Below are 25,561 nucleotides of genomic sequence, written 5' to 3'. Positions count from 1 at the left end.
CAGCACTCAAACTGAGCCACACTAGCCAGGGCAAGAGCTGGACTCTTTCAGGGTGCCATGCTTGGGTCTGTGCCAGGAGACGAAAGTCTTCATCTGCAGGGTTCACGTTGTAGCTCCAGGCTCTGGGCCTTAGTGCGGGACAGGGACCCAGACTGAGGGAGCACACCTACTGTGTGCTCGTGAAACCTTGTGTTAGTGATTGCTGACCCTGCCACACCCAGTGTTGGCCCTGTCTTATTCACAGCTGCGTCCTGGCTCCCGGTCCAGTGCCTGGTGCACAGCAGGAGGCCAGTGAATATGGAATCAATTAATAAACGGTGCCAAGCGCTTTTACATGGACCATATGCCACCTTCCAAAGTAGAAAGGATTATTAACCCCCTCGGCAGATGAGAAAACGGAGGCTAAGGAAGGGGAGGAGCTTGCCTAAGCTCGTAAAGGCAGGAGGTGAATTTGAGTCGGAGTGCGAGGAACCGCTGCCCGAGGCTGTCTTCCGACTCAGACGCCCACTTGCCAGGTGCTGATCTCAAAGCACCTCCCTCTGTCTCTCCCTGTACCTGCCTTGAAGCCAGCAATTCTCACCTGGACACGCAGGACGGAGGATGCTGACATGTGAGATGCCCTCCCCTGGGACGTGGGGACTCAGTGAGGCTTCTGGCAGGCGGGTGGTAACTCCACCCTCTCCCACTCAGAAAAGCAGATCAGAATGCAAGGGCGACAGGGAGAGGAAGGTGGTTCTGGGAGAGCCCCAGGTGTACTCTCACAGGCAGCCTTGGAGCCTCGTTCGGTCTGGTCCATGCCCTCTCTCCAGGCCCAGCCCCTGCTACTTCCCTGTGCTCCCCTCCCGCCAGGCTGGCAGCAGTTTCCATTGCATCCGTCCCCTGAGCTCTTTATCTTTCTTTCTTTCTTTCTTTTTTAACTATAGACCTCATGGCCTTTCCTTGGCTAGCTCCCTCTGATCCTTTAGGTCATTAAGCTGAAATGTCACCTCCTCCAGGAAGCCTTCTTTGATCACCCAATCCATGGGGCCCAACTGTGATTCACATCACAGACCAGTTCCCTTTACCTGCCCTATTACGTGCTGCCGTCTTTGTTCTGGCCTGTTGCATTATCCATTCCCTGTCTTTTCCACCCCCTGACTCTTAAGAGGTGGCGACATGAGTTCATGTATAAACAGAGACCCCAACTTTTGTGGCTATCAGTAGCTCCCCATCACTAAAAGTGGGGGGCTGATATGTAGTGAGTCAACGAATCTTTTGAATGAACTGCAACTTTAAAAAATGGCACCAGCACAAGTGTTAGGACCTCACTTGACTCGGTGGTCAGTGTGTGGCAGACCCATTTCACAGCGGGGCGTGCCTCTTCACTGTGTCGGGACACCCGAGGGGAGAACGGTGTTCTGCGCAAGTCCACCTCTTCTGAGCCAGTGAGTCTAGGAAAAAGGGTGTCCTGGGTCGGGCTCCCCAAGAAGCAGAGCCTGAGTCAAGGGTGCCAGGGCAAGTGGTTTATTTGGGTGGTGGTGCACCGTTAGGGGAGCTGATGGGCAGGTGTCCTCTGGGGGCCTGGGGGTGGGGCTGTGGAACGCGTCTCTCAGTTGTCCCACGAGCAGGAGGAAGTTGTCCACCTGTGCCAGGAGGGTTTGGGCGGGGCTCCGCCAGCATCCGACACTCTGGGGGCAGGCTCTGCCCCTGGTGGCTCAAGGGGGTGAGCACTGCTGCCTCCTGCAGGCAGAGGGCGACTGTGGCTCAGCTGGACCAGAGCTCAGGGGCTGTGAGCAGGGAGAGTCGCCTGTGCCTGCTTTGGTCTGAGATCTGGGGCTGTCTGCACACCGTTGTTACTTTGGGCCTGAAAGGATCTCTTAAGTCCAGAGAGGTCATTTTCTTGCGTTCACTTTCTGAGGAGAAATTTTATAATAAGCAGAGCTCCTGCATACTGAGTGCCTGCTGTATACACTTTCAGGCCTCTTTAGTTCCTTGTGTTCTTCGGGACACCAGGCATAGCCTGTCCCTCCTCCTGTCCCATTCCTTTCTCCCGCACATGTGCAGACGTGGGCCAGCAGTCTGACTCCACAGGTTCCCGCCCCATCCCTGCTCTCTAAATGATTAACAGTGATACTGTGGGTGAGGACAAGAGTCGAAGCATGTCGCGGCCATGGGCATTGCGCTAAGCACCTCATACATGTAATCTTTAGTCCTCACAGAAGCATGTGACTGTATACCCCCACAGACGAAGGCTCTGAGAGGGGCACTGACCTGCCTGAGGCCACGCAGCTGGTAGAGGTCCAGACGGGATTGGACGTTGGAAGTCCATGCTCTACGGTCATGCAGAGGGACACAGACAGGGCAAGGGACCGGCAGATCCTGGCCGCCAGCCCTGCATGTTGTCCCCCAAACACGGCGTGCCCTGAGCTCTTAATACCTGGTGATTATGCTGGCAAAATGAGGGCCTGGGACAACCAAGAGCAGGCGGTGTTTATGCGGAGTTAGGAGATTGTAGAGTGTTTTCTGTACCCTGGCCGGGTAAGTTGTCTTCAGGGGAGGGGCTTGCGATGACTCACGGGGAACTGACCCCTGTCTGCTCAGGTGGCATTTCCCAGCACAATGATTGGACAGGACGTCTCTGTGGGGCCCTCTCTGCACTCACGTGGGGGCGCGGGCACTCTCAGAAAACAAGAGAAGGTGCCTGGCCATTTCCTACAGGCCTTTCCCATCCAAGAGCGGAATTCCTACAGCTCCGGCCCCCCTTCCGGTGGAAGCAAACCGGCAGCTCCGGGGTAGGGTAGGTGGAGCCGGGAGGGAGGGGGTGGGGCGGGTTTGGCCGGAGGCCCTGGGGTGGGCAGATCCTGCGGGGCTCCGCGAGGGGGGTGGCCTTGTTTCATAAACACCTCGAGGCCCTCAGAAATTTTAGGTTTTTGTAGGCGTAACTTGCATATAGGAAAGCACACAAACCTTAAGTGTAAACATCCCGTGTTTGCATATGTACAGAGCATGTAACCACCCCCCCACATCAGGCTACAGAACATTCCCAGGCCCCCAGAAAGCTTCCTCATACGTCTCCTGGTCTGCGATCCCCAGACTGACCTAGTCTACCTCCTGTCCCCCTAGACAGCCTTGCCTATTTCCTGAGCTTCCCGGAAGACGAGTTTCGCGGGACTCGCCTAGTGCCTGAGATGCTTAGCCACGCTTGAGTGTGCCCCGGCGGTCTGGTTTTTCCGCCGCTATCTCGTACTCCACCACGGGAACGCGCCACAGCGTGCCCGGCTGACTGCTGACGCGCAGGCCAGGCCCGGGTTTTGCTGTTCTGCCTGCACGAAGCTGTGGCGAACGTTCGCGCACGCGTGTGTTGCCGACCCGAGCGCTCGTGCCTGGCGGCTAAATGCTCAGGAGCTGCTGGGTCAGGGCTTAGGGGTCAGCCCGCTCCAGAAGTGTCTGCAAGCAGCTTTATGAGGGGTTCGCGCCCATTGAAAACCGGTTCCGCACCCCTGCGGGCACTGGCCCATGCCCGAGCCTGTCACTTTGGCCGCTACAGCAGACGTGGGGCCCTATCTGGGCCCGCGTGTTCCTGATGACCAGTGAAGGTGAGCGTCTGGTCACGTGCGGGTCGAGCATTTGGGGATTTGTTTCCGAGTGTGCGCAAAGTGCCTATTCAAGTCTTTTGGTGTTAAAAACAAACAAAAAACAGCGAGATGGTCTTTTTCTTACTGGTGTAGAGTTTTTATATATTTTGAACAGAGAGCCCTTGGCGACCTGTGTGTGTGTGTACATATGTACACATGTATGTGCGCACATAAAACTGTTTTATAGTGTCACAGATTATATCTGTAAATATAATACCCATATGTACCACATGTTGCACAATTTGTATGCAGTGTTTCATCCCAGTCCATGTCTTGCCTTTTCATTCTCTTAATGCTGTCTTCTGATGAACGCGAGTTTTGCTTGATTTTATTTAAGATCAGTTTATCCCATGTTTTCTTCTAGAAGCTTTGTTGCTTTACCTCACCGACGGGTTTTTGTGTAGTGTTCCGACTGGCCTTTTGGAAAGGTCACACCTGCTCGCTCCAGCGTGGGGGAGGCCAGGAAGGAGGCGGGTGCAGTCCTCCCGGCTAGAGGGGGCTGGTCTGGCCTGGCGGAGAGAGGTTGCAGAGAAGGGGGGGTGGGGGGAGGTGGAGAGAGATGGGAGAGGCAGATTGAATAGGATTGGATGCGGGTCGCATCCGTAGGGCACTTTTTTTTTTTTTTTTTTGGTGGATTTAATTTTTAATAGTTCATTTTTTATTGTATTTTTTCTTTTTTTTTTAAATTTTATTTTTTAATATATTTATTGATTATGCTATTACAGTTGTCCCATTTCCCCCCCCACTCCACTCCATCCTGCCCACCCCCCTCCCTCCCACATTCCCCCCCTATAGTTCATGTCAATAGGTCATACTTATAAGTTCTTTGGCTTCTACATTTCCTACACTATTTTTACCCTCCCCCTGTCTATTTTCCACCTATCATCTATGCTACTTATTCTCTGTACCTTTCCCCCCCTCTCCCCCTCCCACTCCCCTATTGGCAACCCTCATGTTCTAGTTGTTTGCCTAGTTTGCTCTCGTTTTTGTTTTATGTGTGGTCGTTAATAACTGTGGGTTTGCTGTCATTTTTACTGTTCCTATTTTTGATCTTCTTTTTCTTAGGTAACTCCCTTTAACATTTCATATAATAAGGGCTTGGTGATGATGAGCTTCTTTAACTTGACCTTATCTGAGAAGCACTTTATCTTCCCTTCCATTCTAAGTGATAGCTTTGCTGGATACAGTAATCTTGGATGTAGGTCCTTGCGTTTAATCTTGGGTAATGTAATGATGATGTGCCTTGGTGTGTTCCTCCTTGGGTCCAGCTTCTTTGGGACTCTCTGAGCTTCCTGGACTTCCCAGAAGTCTATTTCCTTTGCCAGATTAGGGAAGTTCTCCTTCATTATTTGTTCAATTAAGTTTTCAATTTTTTGTTCTTCCTCTTCTCCTTCTGGCACCCCTATAATTCGGATGTTGGAATGTTTCAAGGCGTCTGGGAGGTTCCTAAGCCTCTCCTCATTTTTCCAAGTTCTTGTTTCTTCATTCTTTTCTGGTTGGATGTTCCTTTCTTCCTTCTGGTCCATACCATTGATTTGAGTCCCAGTTTCCTTCTCATCACTATTGGTTCCCTGTACATTTTCCTTTGTTTCTCTTAGCATAGGCTTCATTTTTTCATCTGTTTTTCGAATAGATTCAACCAAGTCTGTGAGCATATTGATAACCAGTGCTTTGAACTGTGCATCCGATAGGTTGGCTATCTCTTCGTCGCTTAGTTGTATTTTTTCAGGAGCTTTGAAGTGTTCTGTCATTTGGGCCATTTTTTTTTTGTTTGTCTGTCTTGGCGCGTCTGTTACTTTAAGGGGCGGAGCCTTAGGTGTTCACCGGGTGGGGTAACGCTGGTCGCTGTGCTGTGACGCTGTACGTGGGGGCGGGGCCGAGTGGGAGCAATGGCGCCCGCCTCACTCTCCTCCGGCTTTCAATCTTTTACTCCGCTACCCACAATCAAACTGGGCCACTCTGGTGCTGGTTCCCGAGTAAGTGGGCCTGTGCACACTCTAGGCCCCTGTGGGTGTCTCCAACAACCTCTCCTGTGAGGCTGGGAGTCTCTCCTGCTGCCGCCCCAACCCCCACGGGCGTTTTCAATCAGAGGTTTGAGGCTTTATTTCCCCGAGCTGGAGCCCTGGATTGCGCGGTCTGCTTCGCTCCCCACAGTTCGCCCGGTTTATCTCTGTTCGAATGTGGGGTTGCAGGGTGCTACCCCCTGCTCAGCCTGCCCTGTTCTCCGCCACTCTGAGTCCGGCCCTCTCGGTTTATCTGTGCCAATGTGGGGCCGCAGGGTCTGCTAGTGCTCAGACTGCCTGCGCCATTTGTCCCACACTCCGCCAGTCTCAGTCCCGCCACAGCCACGCGAGTCCTCTCCACCCCGGTGCCTGTCTCCGCCCCTCCTACCAGTCTGGATGAATGTTTATTTTCTATTTCCTTGGTGTTGGTCCCCCTTGCTGTTCGATTCTCTGTCAGTTCTGGTTGTGCGAGGAGGCGCAGTGTGTCTACCTATGCCGCCATCTTGGTTCTCTCCCGTAGGGCACTTTCTATCTTAAAAAATGCTAACCCGTGAGTCCTCGGACCGGACGGACTCGCCAGGCTGGTCTGGCCTTTCTGCTGAGCTGGGCAGGTGTGAGCTGCTGGTCGCTGGTCGTTTTCAGATGGTGCCTGGGGTGCGGTGGTGTTGGCAGCTAACACAGGAGCCCCGTACCTGGGAGAGCTCGAGCTCATGGAGCCCGTGGGCAATAACACTCTTGATTTCCTGTCGACACGTATGTGCTGCATCTGTGTCATACAAATAAGCACATGTTGTAAACATATGGTAGTAAGCATTATGGTACATGAATTATATAGAGTACACAATACATGTAGATGTATCAAATATTTACTAAGTACATACAGTGCACATCATGTATGTACATACGTCTTACATAAAAAAGTCCATCATGAATCAGGGACCCCAAGTTCTAGTCATAATTCCGACTGGCTTGCATCCCACCTCTGCGCTGGGAAACCTTCTTCTCGCCGACACACGTGCGCCTGGGATCTCCCCTTTCCCAGTGTGTGGCCCTGAAACCCAGCAGGGTCATTTCTTTTCTGGAGTCAGCACTTGTCATGGAGGTGCCATGGTTTAATGATCCGGGAAGAAAATCACTGGGAGGTTTTCCCCCAACACCTGGGGAATGCTTGGAGATCTGGCTGTCAGTGGGAGCTGAGGGAGGGGGGCTGCTCCCCCCACTGGTGACCACCGGGCAGGGGTGGGGATGCTGAGCTCCCAGGCGCGTTCAGTTGGGCTCCCCCAGGAGCATGGGTGGTTCTTTGGGGGTGGTGTGACCCCGGGAAACACCGCTGGGCAAGTGTGGAGGTGAGACGTGCAAGGCAAGGTGCTGAAGGTGCGGTAACACGTAACAAGGACGGTGCCAATCGCCCACCTCGGAGAGTTGGGGGAATGCTGCGCCAGGTCCCTCAGGCAGTGTTTGGAGGAGGGCTGCCCTGCGGGCTCTGACCTGCCACACAGGGGCCAGGAGTCACAGGCCCCCTCAGCAAGCAGCTTTGACCACGTAGGGCTGAGTGCTGGGGGCGCCTGCATCGTCCTCCTCCAGAAAGGCTTGAACATGCTGACATGTGGTTTCTATGTGGAAATTCAGTCTGTTCCACTTTGTGCTTCCACTTAGCATTTTAAAAGCTTTTCTTTATTACAAACACATCTGTTTTATCAGAAGGCAGCCCAGCAGAGGAGTTGAGAGGGTGGGCTTTGTGATGTCAGTGTCTCTGAGCTCCAGTTTCCTCATCAGAGAATGGGAGTAAAATGTTCCCTGCCCTCAGAGGCTGCAGGGAGAAAGGAGGTTTTGCCTGAGAAGTGTTTCACACAAGGCAGGATGCATGTTCAATAAATAGAAGCTACTTTGTTGCAATAAAAAATAAAATACTTTGTTATTATTATCACCGTAAAAAAGTTTTAAATTGTGACTAAGCAGAAAGATTAAAATCACCTGTAGTCTCATCTTCCCCTCCTAAGAGTTAACCTCTCTGGACATTTCCTATATATTCTTCTGATACTTTCCCTAAGTACCCATATGTTCATCTTTATATACCCATCCACATCATCTGTGTAAAATGAGGAATGGGATCTTAATGGTCCATATTGCACCTCCATGCTTTAAAATTTAACTCTTATTCATGTGGCTAGGTAACACATTCCCAAGATTCAGAATGGAAAGTTACTAAAGTGTGGACAGTGAGAAGTCTCCCTCCCATCTCCGTCCCCCACCCACCCATTCCCCCGCCCCCCCAAAGGAATTTAAAACTTATTTTTAACTGTATTTTCCCCTTGAAACTCTTTAACTGCTGTTAATTAAAAGTGTAAAAATTTGATTGTACTCTTTATATAGTACTTGGTGAATCCCAAGGGAATTCCTTATAAGTGATGCAGGTCACCTCGGAAATTGAACCCTGGTGCCCCATTGCACATTCTGGCCCTGTAGGCAGAGGTTTTGTCAGTGTCCTGTGTTCTAGCTGATAATGACAATGGACTTGGGGGCGGGGGGGCAAGGGCTGACCCCTCAGACAGGTGGCACCCGTCCGTCTGAACCACAGTGCTCTGGGCCCTGAACGAGTGGCTTCGTTTCGGGGGCCTCCATTACGCGGAGCCTTTCATTACCCAAAGCCTCTCCTCTACCCACCTGTGTTTAAGGCAGAGGGACAGAGAGGTCAAAATAAACTGTTCTCCGCGATGCTACAGGTCATGACTCCTTGTAAGGGGTGAGTAATCTGTGGTTCCGTTAAATCAGGTTCGGCCTGGGGGCGTGGCAGCCAGCCCTGCGGCTGATGCGCCCTGTGTTGGGAAAGCTGAGAATGAGGTTAAGAGATCAGGGGATCGAGTGGCACTTGCCCCTTACTGCCCATGTGACTTTGTCTCTCCGAGCCTCAGTTTATATATGTGTATCGGGATGGTACCCTGTTGTCTGGTAGAACTTTTCTGCGCTGTCTAGTAAGTTACCTAGCCTCACAAGCCTGTTGATTCCTTAAAATGGGGCTAGTAAGGACTGAGGCTCTGAATTTAAATTGTTACTTAATTTTAATTAGTTGACATTTAAATTTTGGTAACTACATGGAAAATGCAAGGCCAGTAGGTATCTCAGGATTTGATGCTGTGAGAGGCCTAACCAAGAGGGAATGGGTGGTGAAGGCCTCTGGTGGCCCCGGGGGGACCCACCCAAAGAACTCCATGGAGGCCTGAACTTTGAGGTTAGTCAGGCAGCCATTCAGTGCCATGTTGCCTCCTCCAGGAAGCCCTCCCCTTCCTCCCTCCCTGTCTAGGTTGAGCTCTGTATGATTTTCCTATTGCTGCTGTAACGAATCACCACAGTTTAGTGCGTCAATGACAGGTTTCTTCCCTTATAGTTCTGGAGGTCAGAAGTCTGATGTGGGTGTCAGGGGTGTGTTCCCCCTGAGGGCACCAGGGAAGAACCCACTTCCCAGCCCTTTCCAGCTTCTGGAGGCTGCCGCATCCCTGGGCTGTGGCCCACCGTCACTCTGGTCTCTGCAGCCTCATCTCGTTTTCTCTCTCTGACCCTCTTGTAAGCACCCTTTGGTGACAATGGGGCCTGAGGATAATCCAGGATAATCTCTCAGAGCCTTCCCTCACTCACACCTGTAAACGCCTTTTGTTGGTAGGGTAACAGATTCCAGGTTTTGGGGGTGAGGACCCGGGCCTCTTTGGGGGGCATTATTCTGCCTACAGCAAGCTGTTTCTCCTGGGGGTCTCAGTGTCACCTCACTGCTGCGGTTACCATCTGCGGCCAGGTCTGCTTCCCCAGACTGTGCTGTAGCAACCAGCAGGCTCTACCCCAAAACTTGCCTGGAAATTTGCTTGGAGCCGGGCTGGGCCGTCCCTGTGCCAGGTGGGCGGGGTGAATGAGGAGATGGCAGAGCCCCTGCACTCTGGGGACAGCTTGAGTGGAATCCCGGGTCAGCTAACTGACTAAGTGATTGGCCTCATCTTTGCCTTTTGAAACCTCAGTTTACCTGCCCCTAAAATGGGGATAATAATATTATCAACCCCAGAAGGTCATTTGTGGAATGGATTAAAATAAATTTTTAATTTGTTGAAAAGAAATTAATCTCAATGAATTAAATTAAATTGACTTAATTAAAGTAATTAAATGTAGAGCCCTTGGCCCAGTGCCCAGCCCATGGGCAACAAGTAATAATAACGCAGCAACTGTTGATGCTGCCGGGATTAATAGTGTGGGAAGGATCGGGTGACCACCTGAGTTCAAGTCCTGGCTCTACCCCCTGGGCAAATTACTGACTCTCCCCAGGCCTTATCTCCATGCATCAAGTGGGTCTAATCCTACAGCCCACCTCAGAGGATGGATTAAATAGGGAAATCCATTTAATGTGCTGTTTGGCACAAAATCAGTGCTCAATTAGTGATTTGATGGTGGTAATTACTATTGCCAGGCTTTCCCAGGGCCCAGCACTTACTAGGTTGGAGGACAAAGCAATTGAATAAACTTGGAACAGCTTGCTGGGGTCTCTTTCTGGTGGTGGGGCCAGGAATACACCTTCAGCCGAGGCCTGGGTTCTGTGCCAGGAGTGGGGCCTGTCTGTTGTGCCCTGAGGCTGGCTGCGCCAGGCCCTGACAGGTTTATGGGGCGCTGGAAGCTGGTCCAGGAGGAACTCGTTGCCTAAAGGGCGTGGGAGGCACAGTTATTCTCCTGGGAAAACCAGGAGAGGACATGTCAGCGCGGCTGCAGGTTCATTGCCACGGACAGTGTGCAAACGGGAATGGCTGGTAGGGGTGGGGTGGGTGCTGTGCATCGGCCAGGGATGGACCGGAGACTGGGACATGGGTTCAGTCTCGACCACTCTCTAGGTTTTTCGTGTACCCTGGTTGGGCGGTGCTGTTTGGTGTTTACATTCTTTGGCACTCCCCCCCCCCCCCATTTTCATCAAGGCTTGTCTAGATGACAGGCTGGTAGTGGATCTCAGGCAGCCTTGTGAACAGTACCCACTTAGCCAGTTGTGCTTCCTTTCCCTCTTCCTGGCTGTGAAATGGGTGCACTTTGAGCATAGGTGAGGGCGATTCCCCTAAATCACTGTCTCTCCCAAATTCCTTCATCAGAGAGCTGGAGAGTGGTTCAGAGTTAGCACAGTGGCTCAGCTATGTCATCAAATATCTTTTCCATGCCACTACCCTTAAAATAGCCCTTGTTACCTCATGGTCCCAAAATGGTTGCCTTGGCTCCAGGCATCACATCTTTGTTCCAGGTAGGAAGGAGGAGAGGGAACACTACAAGTTGCATCTGCTGGTTTTACCAGCTAGCAAAAGCCTCCCTAGAAGTCTTCTAGCCATTTTTCTTTATGTTTCTTTGGTCAGCACTGGACCACATAGCTGCAAAGGAGGCTAAGGAAGCTTGTCTCTGGCTTGTTAGCTTTAAGAAGGGGAGCTGCTGGAGAACATGCATCTGCAGTGTTTGACTCCACTTTACTGGTGATTTCCAAAACCCTGTCCCATTGTTTTATTTTTAAACTTTTCACTTTTTCAAGAGTTAAATAAAATTTTAAAACAACCTTTATGAAAATCTCTATTGTAAGTCGAAAGCCAGTGTCACTTGCCTTAAATACAAAATCACAGTAACATTAAATGCAATGAAAATAAAATTCTGTTTTAAAATCTGCTGCAACGGATGGTCTGAGCTTGGGATTGCTTGCTCTTTCCCCAGTCCGGGGAGTAGCAGGTGACGGAGATGTGGGTGCTAACGTGGTCCCCGAGCAGAGATCGACTCCAGGACTTCACGAGAAGGCTCCCGCGGGAATCGGGCAGGAAGGAGCTTTCTCAGAATGTCATTCACAGAAGCGTAACGCTGTGCCTGGGCATCAGAGCGTCCTCAGTGCTCCCTAAAACCATCTCGTGTTTCCCAGGCACTGCCTTCCACCTCTGGGGAACCCGGCACCGTCCTGTTCTCCTTCCATCTGCCGGGCATTGAGTAGGTTCTAGCAAAGGGAACCCTGAATGAAGGGTCTAGGCCCTGGGCTGGCTGGGGAGGGGAGCTGTAAACCTTGCAAGGGAGAGAACCCCAGGCTTATCTCTGATACAAGGTGTTAGAATCAGGTCACTTGCCAAGGAAGGTTGGAAGTCCCTTTGGCTGGGAAATCAGGGTAGGCTTCCTGGAAAAGGTGTCCCTTAAAAGTGTTCCGAAAGGCTGGGTGGGCTTTGGGCAAATGGACATTGTGCTGTGGGTAAAAGGGCTTTTGAGTGGAAGAGACACTCAAGTCATGGGACCCATTCAGGAATCTGGGAGTGTAGGCAGTGACTGCAGTATAGACCAGGTTCCTTGCTTTGGGGGGCCTTGACCTTGCCCAGAGCAATGGGCGGTGGGAGCCATTTGTGCCGTTTGTGTTAAAGCCGGGGAGTGTCAAGATCAGACCTTCCCAGGGTTTGAGCTTTTTCATGTAACGCAGCTCTTAGGCCAAAATAAGCGCATTCCTTCAGAAATCTACTTGTACTTGGAGGGAGTGATTTTTTTCCCCCTGAAATGCAATAGACACTCCTCGGCCTCCCTGAAGAGGAAGCGTGTGTGATCCCATTTTCTGAGTCTAGCATTGTGCTGTGAGGGGTGCTGAATTGAGCTTTGAGGTTGAATTTCCTCTGCTGTGAACCTCCGTCCCGGGGCTGGGTCTTCCTTCCTGCCCTCTGGTCCAGGCCAGGCCGGACATGGCCTCTGGGCTCCATCCTCTCTCTGTGAGCTGTTCTAATTGCCCTGGCGAACCTTACGATGACTGTATCATAAACCAGAGCCAGTGAAGTTCCCAGAGAGGTTGTAGCCAGCCAGGAGCCCCGTTTATGGCTCCTCACACATCTTCATTGGGTCTGCCTCGTGGGAAAGGCTGGGAACCCTGACCCCTGAAGCTTTGAATTAAGTAAGCAAGGGGAGCGTTTCCCTTAGGTGTGAAGGTCCTTTCTGCATCTATCCAAAGCTCTAAAAATGCTCTACTCCCTTTTCACTAGCCAGCCCCCTTCTCGGCAAAAATTTTCCCGGGAATGCAATTGCATGTGGGCGATCATTGGATGAGTAGAATGGTCCGTGATTGGACACGACCTAAGGATCCGGTGGTTGGGGGTGGGTTAGCCAATGAGGGGCTCTCCGTGTATCGGAATGTGTGAAAGCTTTAGAAACGGCCGTGTCGGTTGTGCAGCTGTGGATGGGAAGGCGGTTGTGACACTATGAAAATCAAACAACATAAACAAGCAAGTCCCTAAATAGCATGCATGGTCTGATTCATTTTTCCTTTGTCCAAAAAGTTCCCATTTACACTGGAAATGCGCATGTTGATGTACATCAGAATGCTAGATTTGGGGTTATGAAGAACATTTTTGCTCAGCTGCTTTTTTACATTTTCTGTAGTTACCGTGTGGGGCGCCTGAATAGGTCTGGTGGCGGGGTGGGTCACAGCCAGAAGAGTCTAGGAGCTTTGGATGTTTTCAAGAGGGGACTGCCTCCTCCCTGGCCGAGTCCAGTTTCTCAGGGGATTAAGTTTTCCACAGTCTAAAGCAGGTGTCCCCAAACTCTTTTTGTAACAGGCTGGATAGCAAATTATTTTAGGCTTTCTGCACTAAACTGCTTCTGTGCCAGCTCCTCAACTCTGGCTTGATACCTCGGAAGAAGCTATAGATCATATATGTAAATAAACGGCTGTGTTGCAATAAAACTTTATTTACAAAAACGGGCACTGAGCTGGATGACTCAGTGGCCTGGGGACTACCGTTTGCCCATCCCTGGTCTAGGTACAAACCAACCAACCAACCAACCAAAAAATGCAGCTTGATTCATGGTTTCAGTGAGTGCTTTAGCCAGTTCAGGAATAGCACCAATAGCAGGAAGGAACAGGCCCAGGAAGATTGAAAAGGCGGATGTTTAAGTAGAGGCGCAAAGATAAGTTGTAACATTCTTCCTCTGGACGGGCAGTTGCGGTACACAAGGGTGGGGGCGGGGCGGGAGCGGTTTGGACGAGACTCGGGAGTGTCTAAAACGCAGTCAGCACATTAAAGGCTCTGAAGAGTCTTGCGGGAAGGACAGGAGTTTACCACTCTTGGACCCAGAGTTCCCCAAACCCGTTTAATGAACCTCAGAACCCTTTTGTGAGTGTAAATTTGTCCTTACACAGAAACCAAGCCTATGCTAATTAAGGCAGTTCTTAGAGAGATCGGGCACACTCAGTAGGACACTTAGCCCTCGCTCTTCTGTCAACAGGGGCGTAAGAATTTTGTGTAGTCCCCCCTAATCCTTCACTGAGCACCAGTTGTTTAGAAGGAATCGTGGGGGACCGGGAGATTTAGACCATGTGTCTCAGCATCCAGAAAGCAGGGCCCCATGGGATGTGCCAAGTGTGGAGAGAGGTGGCTGACGCAGACCCAGTGAGTCTGGCCAGGTCAGAATCACGGAGTCTCTAAGATCACAGGGAATTCAGCGACCCCTTGTTCAACCTCTTCTTTCACCAGTGGGGAGAGCGAGGCCTGGAGCACGGGAGGGGCTCACGCAGGCTCCCACTGCAGGTTCGTGGAGGAACTGAGACAAAACTAGGGTGAGAGACATCCTGCGTGAATCCGTCTTTATTAAATGCCCAGAGGGGCAAATCCACAGAGGCAGAAAGCAGATTAGTGGTTGCCGCAGGCTGGGGAGGGTTAGGTTAGGGGATGAGGAGAGCTGCCTCCTGGGTACCGGGTTTCCTCCCGGGGGTGGGGGGGGTGGGGGGGGCGGACAACAGTGTTTTGGAGCTGGGTGCTGGTGATGGTTGCACAGTACTGTGACTTTACTACATGACACTGTGTCATATGCTTCGAAATGGTTGGAAAGACGAATTTTATGTTATGTGATTCCTACCACAATTCAAGAAAAAAGGAGGATGGTGGAATAATTTATCGTCCAAATCTGGACACTTTCGGGAGTGAGAGCGGCCTGTCGCAGGTGAACAGGGATGCGTGGTCACCTTGACTCGAACCGTGCGGCTCTGGAGCTCGGACCAGGTTCTGTGCTCTCAGTGGGACTCTGACTTGGGTGAAAGGAGCATGGTTTGTAGAAGGCTGTACGTACCTCTTGTGCTTTTCACCAAGTTAGCCCTACCTGGCCCCAGCGAGGGCGAGTGAATGGGCTCACACTGTATTTCTCCCACACCTTAGGCCTTTGCACACGTTTTTCCTATAGTGGCACCAACCTCCTCCTTCGCGTGGCTGACCCCTGCCAGTCTTAGTTGATATGTCACCTCCTCCAGGAGGGCATCCCTGACTCCTCCTCCTTTGGGCTTTTTTAGTCCTGCTTACCACCCCCTCCCTATTTTATGGTGTTTAATTTCCTCCACCCCCACTAGATTGTGTCACCCACTGTGATCAGGAGCCAGGTCTCCTTTGCTTCCCCCCTCCAGAACCCCTACTTCCCCCTTCTGTCATCTCCGACTGAAACTCCGTCCCCACCACACACTGAGTCCCACCCCCCAGCTGCTGGCCACCACCGTTCTACTTTCTGTCTCTGGACTTGGCTACTCCAGGTACTTCCTGTGAGTGGAACCAAACGGCATTGGTCTTTTTGTGTCTGGCTGATTGTAGTCAGCATGGTGTCTTCAGCGCTCACCCGTGAAGCACAGGTCATACTTGCCTGCCTTTCCAAGGCGGAATGGCGTTCCGTCGTGTGGGTGGGTAAACCTCCTTTGTTCGCCCGTTCGTCCATCGCTCAGTAGGCGTTTGCGCTGTTTCTGCCCGTTGGCCGCTGTGACTGATGTTGCTTTGAACGTGGCCTGCGCAGGTCTCTGTGTGAGTCCCTGCTTGCAGTTCTTTGGCTCCGAATCTAGGAGCGGGGTTGCTGCATCACCTGGTAGTTCTGTGTTTAATTTTTTGAGGAGCCGCCATCTGTTTTCCACAGTGGCCACACCATTTACATTCCCACCCGTGGTGCTCACGGGTTCCAACTTCTCCACATCCTCGCCAACACTTGCTGTGTTCTGTTTTGGGTTTTTTTTTGTGATAGCCACCCTATCGAGAGTGAAGTTTCCTTTGCCTGCGAACATCCTAGAAGCATGTGTTGTATAGTTAAGCCCATGTGAAGTTTGGAAGAAATCTGACAGGGAGGGAAGGGGGGAACAGCGTGACTCCCACCTCCCATGGTCAGGGTCAGGGGTCAGGGGCAGGTCACTGCATGCCTCCAGCTTCAGTTTCCTCATCCAGCTTCAGAGGGGTCATAACAGGACCCTCTGCATGGGATTGTTAAGTGGGTAATCCTTATAAATCACTCGTTGGCACAGTGCTTAATAAATAATAGTAATTTTGATTCTTCGCTTTTGGAAGTTCTGAGAACGGGCAGGAGAGAGCCGTAGAAGCTCTTCAGTTTGAACTGATGCGGAGAACACAGTGCAGAGGGAGACCTCTGGTGGGGGCCGAAAAAGGAATCTATTTGCACAAACATCATTAATGGAAATGAAATTAAAAAGAATTAAAAAATTTACCAGCCCTTGCACCCCTGGTCCCCGACACTTCTTTTTTTTTTCATTTGTCTCTTTCTCTTCCTGACCTTGACTGTAAACAATCTTAGCTATTGTCACAGCCTTGACTAGGACAGATATCCCGTCTGTCACCCCCACCCAGTCGGGTTATCCAAAGCGCTCTCCTCGGGATTGCAGGGACCCCCCTCCCAGCCCTTCCCTCCCAGGGCTGCAGGATAATCCACTTACACGTGAAAGCTGAGACACTGTCTCCTCTTCCGCAGGGTATGGGTCGCTGCTAAGTTTTTGCTCTTACAGCCTGTGGTGACCATCATTCCTGACCCCAAAGTGAGGATATGTGTGTGGTGACGGGATTTTTTGTCACCTGTGACGTTCTGGGCAGACTGGGAACCGGAGGTCTGTCTGTCTGCCAATACTGCAACTTCTGTGACATCTCAGGAGTCCTGGGCTTTTACAGATGAGGGTTATCACCCCAAGGCTGTGTTATTGTGCACTTGGGCAGATGACACCGCAGTGGGTACCTTTGGGTACGTGGCTCTCTCTGCCTTCAGATGCCTTCTGTGGGATAAGGTTTTAGAAGTGGGATTGCCGAGTCAAAAAGCGATGTGTGGTTTTTTTGGGGGGGTGGGATCTGCTGGGGAAAAACAACTGACTTTTGTCGGGGTGCTGGAGCCTAGCTCTGCCTTCACTAGCGTGGGACCTGGCTCGTGTTGTGAACCGCGTTTTCTCATCTGTAGCACGGTGGTAATTTGAGAAGCACAAGGTTGCTGAGAGTATTAAACGGGAGAAGGCAAAAGAGCACGGAGTCACTTGGTGTCATGCCTGCCTCTCGATGGAGTTTCAAAAAAGTATTAGTGGAAAGTGAACATCGCCAAATTGCTCCTGTAACTCCCGTTGGCCCTGGGAGCCGATGAGCATTTCGGTTTCTCCACACCCGTGCCTGCATTGGATACTGTCATTTTCTTCTCTCGGGGAAGCTCTCTCTTCAAGTACTTTTTTGCGCACTGGCTTTATGGCCGGTATGGTGGTCAGATCCTGGGAATACAACTGTGAACCATACCCAGGTGCCTCCTGGCCAGGGGCTCCCCAGTCTAGTGGAGGAAATAGAGGCAGTTACCAGGTACACTATCAGTGCTGAGCTAGAGAGAAGCACTGGGAGTAAGATACCAGGGCACCCAGGAGGCACCTGAACCCATGTGGGGCATCAGAGAGGACTTCCTGGAGGAGGTGGCAGCTTGGAGCTGAGAACCGAGGGATGGCTAGAGATCAGCCAGGTAGTAGCGAATTGCAGTATAGAGGCTTGAAGGTGAAGCAAAGCACAGCATGTCTTGTGACCTGTCTGGGGTTCATTATAAGTATGTGAGTGCATGTGAGAGACAGACAGACAGACGGATAGGGAGATGTCGATCATTAGACTGAAGCTGGTGGAATGAAGAGGAGCCAGATCCTGCCGGGCCTCAGGGAAGGCACTTGATCTGTATCCAGAAGTCTGTGGGGCTTGCGCAGGGGAGCGAGGTGGTAGTGTTCGCACAGCAGGGAATCACTCTGGCTGCCGCTAGAGAATAGATAGCAGGAGGCTCAGCAGAGACAGGAATGTCAGCTAGGAGGTGGGTTTTAAATGTCCCTTCTCAGGGAACTTTTTCCTGCCACTCTCTCCTTCATCGTCCCTCGTCTAACATTCTACTGCTTATTCATCTAAACATCTTACTTATTGATGTTCATTGTCCGTTCCCCTCTTCTTGACCGCCAGCTCCACAGGAACAGGCCCTGTCCCCAGCACCTGGCCCAGAGCCTGGTACATAGTGGGTGCTCAGTAATTGCATTTTGGGATGAATGGATAAATGAGCTAAGGATGCAGCCGTGGGGATGGAGAAGAGGATGCCTGCATTCCAGTGACATGAGATGCTTTCCATCTGGGGCCTGTGGGTGGACCAGCCACACACATTTCCTGCAGCCCGGCTCTTCTGGGAGGACACGGGCACACCCGTGGCCCTTTGCCCAGTGCAGTGCACAGATTATCAGGCTTGGGAGCCCAGGTCGCATTCCGGAAGGTGCCGGAAGGTGTCAGGACTGGCTCGCACCCCTCAGCAGATGGTGGCATTCCCAGGAAACGGCACCCAGAGATGGCTGAGTGAATGACTGGTGAGCTCCCAGATCGGATTTAAGGCTGTAAGCATGAAGAATTGGCAACAGCTGTTAGAATGAATCAACGCCTCTGAATCTGAGCGAAAAGCTGCCGCGCTGTTTGGTTCTGAACAGAAGCGCTTCTCTGGCCCTGTGCAGTTCTCTCGGACTTCCTGGGAGACCTTGAGCTCCGTGCTGCACCCCCAGCACCCATGTGTGGAGGAAGTTCCAAGGGATGGACAGATGAGTGCTTTTGGATGGTGCCTAATTTCAGCAACTGTTGGTCTTGGTGACTCAGTTCCCAGGAAACAGTTCCCAGGAAAAATGGGGCTTTTTCTCTGCATGAAATTGGAGGAAATGGAATTTTAAATTTTGCAAATCAATTCAGGAAAATCAAGGCTGTGGACCTGGCAAGTTTAGCAAAAAGTAGAGACGTACCCCTTGCCATCCCTTGCTTGAGGTGCTTGAGGTCGGACTGACACGCCTGTCTCCTGGACTCCTGCAGCCTCCTGACATCCCAGGGCAGCCTTGCTGCCCTTCTGTCCCCCAGGGCGACATCCATGATGATTACAAGGAGGTGGCTCATACTTGGTGTCCCCACTTTCTCCAGGGAGCTCTTGTTTACCTGGCTTTAGCCATAGCACTAATAAAATTTTAATTTAATTAGAGCAGGCAAGGACCTGGCTGGGTAGCTCAGTTGGTTAGAGCATCATCCCGATACACCAAGGTTGCGGGTTCAATCCCCAGTCAGGGCACATACAGGAATCCAGTATGTGCGTGCGTGTGAGAGACAGACAGACAGGCATTCCAATGAATGCATCAATAAATGGAATGATAAATCGATGTCTCCCTCTCTCTTTCTCTCTCTCTCCCCCCCCCACCCCCCTTCTCTCTTTCTCTAAAATCAATCAAAAAAAATTTAAAAAGAGCAAGCGAGGCCCACTCCAGGAATGCGTAGCACTTGCTGCTGTGTGGGCTTCCGAAATGTTTTGGAAGAGACTACCATCTCTTAAATTAAGCAGAACATATGTGATGCGTTGAAAGGAGGGTTTAAAGCATCTACTTCAATAAGTGTCTTTGTATTTTACAACAGGTTTAGTGAAGACCTGAGAATTCTGAGTTTCCCTAGGTTTGGGAACACCTTCAAAATATTATTTATTCATTCATTCTGGTGGTTTAAAAACTTTCCCCCCTTCGTTCGTTACCTTATTAATTAATTCACGGATTTGTTCGTACAACCATATTTACGTACCAGGCATTTTAAATGGGAACTCGAGAGGAAGCCCGAAAGTGTTAAGCAGATCACAGATAACAGAGACACCTCTCTGGTTGTGAGGGGTGCGGACCAGGAGGCTGTTTTCTCTCATCTTTCCCTTTCCCTTCCCTGCTGTGCGGCTACTGGGACAGCTTCGGGGAGCCCAGAGTGGGGTGACGTTTGGGTACCCCTGACCCTGGGTCGGCAGCACTCGCTCGTGGCGACTCCCTTCCCAGAAAAAGCCGTCCAGAGAAGCAGCCGTTCCACATCTGGGCGGATGAGCTGGGGTCCCAGCGTGGGGTTAACCTGGTCACTGCAGGCGTCTGACAGTGGCCTGTCCCAGACCCTGGGGCTCCTCCTCACGGCCCAGTGAGACCGGTGGGGCCTCCTGCTGTGGCAGCCGAGCGTCCAGCTGGACTCTGCACAGCTCTCCGGTCCTGACATCCTGTAGCACGTGACCGGTGGCCATCCTGAGGTGTGCCAGAGCCCGAGAAACTCACCTGATGTCCCGGAGTGTTGTGTGTCCCGAGATGCCTGACATCTGTACTTATTCGGCATCTTAGAAGGGTGGGGAGCGGGGCCAGGAGACTATTTCTTCTTTCATGTGTGCATTCGCTCAGTGGTTACGTCCGTGGTGCTGTTACAGGCCAGGCCCCTATGCTGACTACTGGGACTCGGGGGCCCTCTGGGGACTTCCGTGGAGTGGGACAGATGGGTGTGAAGCATCATGCTCTATTAAATGTAACTGTAGCTGTGAGGGGGCCTGCAAGGTATCTGTGGGACTCCGCAGACAGGGAAGAGGAAGACTGCACTAGGCTGGAGGGGTGCAGTGGTCTGGGCTGTGACTCAGGGGTGGGCCTGTATCTGAGCAAGAGAGGCATCTCAGAGAGTGGGCACAGCGTGTGCAAAGGCCCTGGGGAGGCATCCAAGAGCCTCCAAGAGATGCCATGTACAAGCACCGCCGAGCAGGAGAGCCAGCCCCTTGAGTGCTCAGGAGTCACCTCCTCTGAGCCGAGCGAGCCTTCTGGGACTGCCACTCCCAGTTCTGGGCAGTGCGCCCTCCTAGCCCTGGGCCCCCACGCACCCCTTTGTGAGCCACGGTGTTTACTGCCCGGTGTTGTGATTGTGTGTGTGTGTGTGTGTGTGTGCTTCTCACATGAGACGGGGAGGTCCCCAAATGCAGGGGGCATTTCTCGTTCGTCTCTGTGCACATAGTAGGTGCCTGGGAAACATGAAACAGAGGAATGGGGGAGATGTTTACGGAGCCCCTGCTGTGGCCCCACACTCTCTGGGCACCTGTGTCTGTCAGCCTGCAATGCTGGAAAGCCGAAAGGAACGTGAGTCGGCCAGGCTGCAGGAGATGCCAGTGGACGCCATTGGAGCTCTGGCGCCTTGGCACCGTCCGTGCACATACCGCTGGGACGCGGGGCTGAGGCTGCCATCCCGTGTCTCCCCAGACCTGCCGAAACTGAGCCTGCAGGGACGAGCTTCCCTCCCCCTCCGGCTGCTGCCATGGGAGTGTGGGGACAGCTCCATTCGTGATGAGATGTGACACCGTCTGCTTCCTCTGGCAGTCACGCATCCCCAGCCAGGGCCTGCCAGCTCGGGTGAGTGGGGCTGCAGTGTTCTGGGGTTGGGGGGCACCTGTGGGTTCTGCCAGGGAGTTTTCTCTCCATCCTTTGAGCCCTGTTATTGTCCTGTGTGTCACGTCCGGGCTACGTATGTCTCCAGAGGTCACGGGGGCCGGCTCTAAAGGTGAACAGCCCGATTTTGGGGCAGGGCCCCCAGTTTCAGGGCGGGTAGAGTTCTCCCTCTCTCAGATTCCCCGGTTCTCCGTATCTGCCCCTCTCCTCTGCTTCCGACATGTCTAGACAGTGTTCCCCGGTTTGAGGAGAAGGGATCTGTTAGCACCATCGAGCGTGTAAGGAAGAGAAAATATCAAAATCTGCCTGCCTTTCCTTCCCACAGGCTGCTGTGTGAGTCAGAGCGGGGGGCAGCAGTGCGGGGCCCCAGGAAGGGGAGCAAGAGGCTTGCACTGAACTGAAACACCTTCTACTGCTAGTCCACCTGGAGGGGGCAGGCTGGGGCAGTTTTTTGGGGAAGGGGAACAGTGTTATGAAGCTGGGGGCTCTGGGGGGTGGGGTAGGCATGGGCAGGAATCAAGAATAGTGACTTGTCTGGGTACTTTTTAAGGCCAGAAAAGGAATAAAACAGTTTCCAAAAAGGCAGAGCAGAAGGGGTTGAAGACTTGAGGTCAAGTTTCAGCTGTGTGATGCAGGCACGTGGGTGCCCTCTCTGAGCCCTTTCCCTTCTCTGTAATGGAGCTTCCGGGTACTACCTGCCTCGTGGGCTTGTTGGGGGGTTAATGAGGCAGGAGAGCCCCTGACTTGAGAGAGCAGGTGACACATAGCTGGGTGGACAAGGGTCTACGCCTGGGCAGCAGAATGAGGCCTGACAGTCACCGTGCCCCCGCTCCTGGGGTTGGGAGGGTGGTGTGATGTATTGGACACGGGACACTCTTGTCCAGCCTGGAGGCCGCATTCCTAGTATGCCCTCACCGTTAGCTGTCGCTCTCACTGAGACAGCAAAAGCAGCCAGCATGCAATGGGCGTTCCCCAGAAAAGAACCCAAAGGCAAATAACAACGTAGGTGAGTGAAAAATCAAGATGACTTTTTTTTTTTAAAGGCATCTGGAAGGGCCCAGGGGAAGGACAGGTCTGGTTGGTGGCTGAGGCCTGGGTTCAGTGCCGTTCACCTACTCTGTGACCTCAGGGACTCAGGCTTTAGGGGACTGTGTGAGCTGGGACGGTCACTTACCTCCTGTGTGCTGGCGCACAGCCCAGGGTGGGGACGAGGATCAGCTGGGACTCCTGATGCCTGGAGGCAGGCTCTGCGGTGGGAAAGGAGTTGGGTGCCGGGAGCGAGGGACCCCCGGGGTGCTGTCTCTGGGGCTCGGGCTGGAGCATGCAGTGTGGGTGTGGAGTCCAGCTGGGTCCAAAGCCTGACTTCGATCCTTTTCTGAGTGACTTCAGACCGGTCACTTGGCCTCTCTGAGCTGATTTCCTTATCTGTACAGCAGAGAGTCATTTTTTTACCCCAAGAGCCTGCCTTGAGATTAGCTGAGTTGGGCAAGTCCTAGAGAATGTTGGCGCCTTTCCCCCACCCTTTGATCTGAAAGGAACTTCAAAAGCAGCCACTCAGTCCACTCCCCTTGCCCCCAGTCCAGAGAGGTGGAGAGGCTGGCCCAGGCTTGCCTGGTGAGGTCAGCAGGGAGCTGTTGTCCAGAACTGGGAGCTCAGGTCAGACGCGGACTGAATTTTAAGTGGGCTCTGTTTGTTTCGTTTTGTGTTGGCAGTGGCTTCTGCATGTTGTGTCCCCATGGACCCACAACTATAGCCATGGCGACACGGGTGGAGGTTGGCTCCATAACGACCTTGACAGGAGTGCCAGGCCTCGGTGAGATCGCCAAGGAGGAGACCCTGACGCGGACCTACTTCTGCCAGGCCGGGGACACCCCTGGGGCCCCCTCGGCGAGGCTCTCGGAAGGAAAAAGCCCCCTGCGGAGCCCCACACGCTTACTCCCCCTGCCCAGGCTCGCCCCCAAGCCCTTCTTCAAGGAGAAGGCCCCGGACGCAAAGACCCCCGTGACATCCTCGCAGCCCTGCCCGGCCAAGCCAACTCCTTCCTGCGGGTCGCCCCAGGACGCTGCGGCAAAGGCCCTGGGCGAGGGGATGCCCAGCCTGGTGGGGCAGGAGGTGGGGGGTGGGGAGGGCCTTCGGAGAAGCTCATCCCTGTTCCACAAGGCCGCCTCCCTGCGGCCCAGCCCTGGCACCGCAACCGCAATCATCTTCGAAACCACCAAAGCCGGCCCCACGCTGGGCAAGCGGGCCAGGGAGGGGGTGCAGGAGGCCAGTGCAGGTGTATCTCAGGTGCCCCCCTTGGGCTCACGGCCTGAGGTGGCCGCCAAGCCTTCCCTGCCTGCCCGAAAACCCGGGGGGACCCTTCCTCGCCCGACCTCCCTGTCCCAGGACACAATGCCTGCCTCCACCCGAGAGGAGGCAGGCCCAGAGGAGCCTCCTGCAAAGGCCGGCGGGGTGGAGGACATGGGTGGCCCCGCCGTGGAGCCCAGGCCTCCTCGCCCTAAGAGGAGGCCAGTGTCAGCCTTTTTCGTGGAGACTGTTCAGCCCCAGAAACCGGGCCCAGGTGGAGCGGCTGTGGCAGGGAAAGCACCCCCCACGCCTCCTGAGAAGACGTGGGTGAGGAGGCCCAGGCCCCTGTCTGTGGACCTCACGTCCCGGTTTGAGAGCAGAGAGGCCTTGCTGAAGAAGCTGGCCGAGGAGGCCACGGCAGGTCCCCCTGGCCAGCAGCGGGGGCCTGAGCGGTCCAACCCTCAGCCCAAAGAGGAGGGCGCATGTTTGGGCAAAGCAGAGGCCCCGCTTTGTGACCCTGATGCAGACTTCCTGGAGGTGGCCAAGAAGCTCCGAGAACGGAGGGACAAGGTGCTCTCTAAGCAGGCGGAGCGGACTGCCGGGGGCTCGGCCAGGGTCAGCTCCACTGAGGACCAGAGGCTGGGGGAGGAGAGAGCCACCCTGGACAGGGAGCCAGAGAGGGCTCCCGAGTCTCCTTCGCCCAGGCCAGGGAAAGGCCAGGAAATGGCTGAGGTCAGGAGCAGAGCGTCTGATGGGGAAATCCAGACCAGGGGAGAGTGGGCCTCCAGGGGCAGCATCAAGAAGCGCCTCAGCCTCTTTGGGGAGGAGAGTGTCGTGGCCGTGGCAGTGGGGTCTGATCCCCCACTGGCCACCCCTGAGTCCCCGTTGGCTGCTCCAGAGCTGCAGAAAGCGGGGGTGAGCGTCCAGGAGCGGATCAAGGGCTGGGCCACTGAGAGTTCCGAGGCCAAGCCGGAGGTCAGAAGGAAGGCATTCCAGGCACGGCCACTGTCGGCGGACTTGACCAAACTGTAAGTGGGACTGTCCCACGGGGTTCACCTGTGCCCGAGCTGCCTCAAACCGCCCACCATAGGCCCCCAGGATAAGGAACTGCTGGGCACCCTTCACCTCCTCTCCGGGTTTACCTGCAGCCTTAAGAGGAAGGGGTGTTAGCTACCACCCCTCAGAGGAGGTGTGTGCCAGCTGTGGGGCTAGGAGCCCGGTTTTCTTGTCCCTTCTCATCTTTGCACCTGGGGGAGATTGCCCATTTCACAGACTGGGATAGGAAAGGCGAAGTACTGTGAGGAGGTCGGGATCCCAACGTATTCCAGCTAAGCCTGTTTCCATAGCTAAGCTGCCCTTCCCTAAAGTCTGTGGACACTTACTACCGTATTTTGCCATGTATAATGCACACTTTTTGCACATGTTTTTGAGGGAAGAGTAGGGATGTGCATCATACATGGGTAGCCCTACAGCGTGGGTGCACATTACACATGAGAGTGCATTCTGCATGACAAAATACGGTACATGGCCTGGGGCGACCTCCACGAGTGGCCTTCGGAATGAAACTAGATGGGTCAGGATAGCCTGGGCAAGTCACCTGCCCTCCTGAGCCTCGGTTTCTTCCTGTCCTGGCACTAAGACCTGCCCTAAGGATAAAGACTCAGAGGCGTAATGCTGGGGATCGCTCTGCCCTTGGGAAGCCCTCAATGCGCTGTAGCTCTAAATGGTATCATTAATCCTGTTCGTGAATAATGATTTTCCAAGCTTGCCTAGCCTCTGACATCCCTTGTTCCTTTGTTTTCCCACAAGTGGCGGCTTGATTACAACAGGGAGATGCCCCTGGGCGTGTCCACTGGCTCCGTAATGACATGCATACCACGGACATACTTTGTCAGGGATGGAGCTTCCAGGGGGTGGGACCTCTGGGCAGGCCGCCCTCCCAGGCCTGGGAACTAGGGCAGCCAGCTGGGCTAGAATTAGACCATTGGCTCTCAGCATTTAGTATCACCTGGAAAAAATACCAGTGTCTGTATCCCACCTCCAGAGTCCGATTCAGTTGGTCTGGGGAGAGGGGCTCCTGTCTTGGTTGTTGTTAAACACTTCTCAGGTGATTCTCCTGTGCTGGCCTGAGAGCACCTGAGTTCAGATAGCAGAGA

At 53.2% G+C, this 25,561-nt stretch overlaps 1 protein-coding gene across 1 annotated transcript in view; it reads left to right on the top strand.

The window, feature by feature from the left end:
* KIAA1671 (KIAA1671 ortholog) overlaps nt 1-25,561 on the top strand; it is a 168,334-nt gene that overhangs the window by 24,713 nt on the left and 118,060 nt on the right. The window contains exons 2-3 of the mRNA XM_053929169.2: nt 20,934-21,083; nt 22,832-24,433. Coding sequence (XP_053785144.1) covers nt 22,842-24,433 — 1,592 coding nt within the window. The 5' untranslated portion in view covers nt 20,934-21,083; nt 22,832-22,841. The remainder of the gene's footprint in view (nt 1-20,933; nt 21,084-22,831; nt 24,434-25,561) is intronic.

This window comes from Desmodus rotundus, chromosome 7 (genome assembly GCF_022682495.2).
Source record: "Desmodus rotundus isolate HL8 chromosome 7, HLdesRot8A.1, whole genome shotgun sequence".
Taxonomy (NCBI): Eukaryota; Metazoa; Chordata; class Mammalia; order Chiroptera; family Phyllostomidae; genus Desmodus; species Desmodus rotundus.
This window is presented reverse-complemented; position numbering and strand designations above follow the sequence as displayed.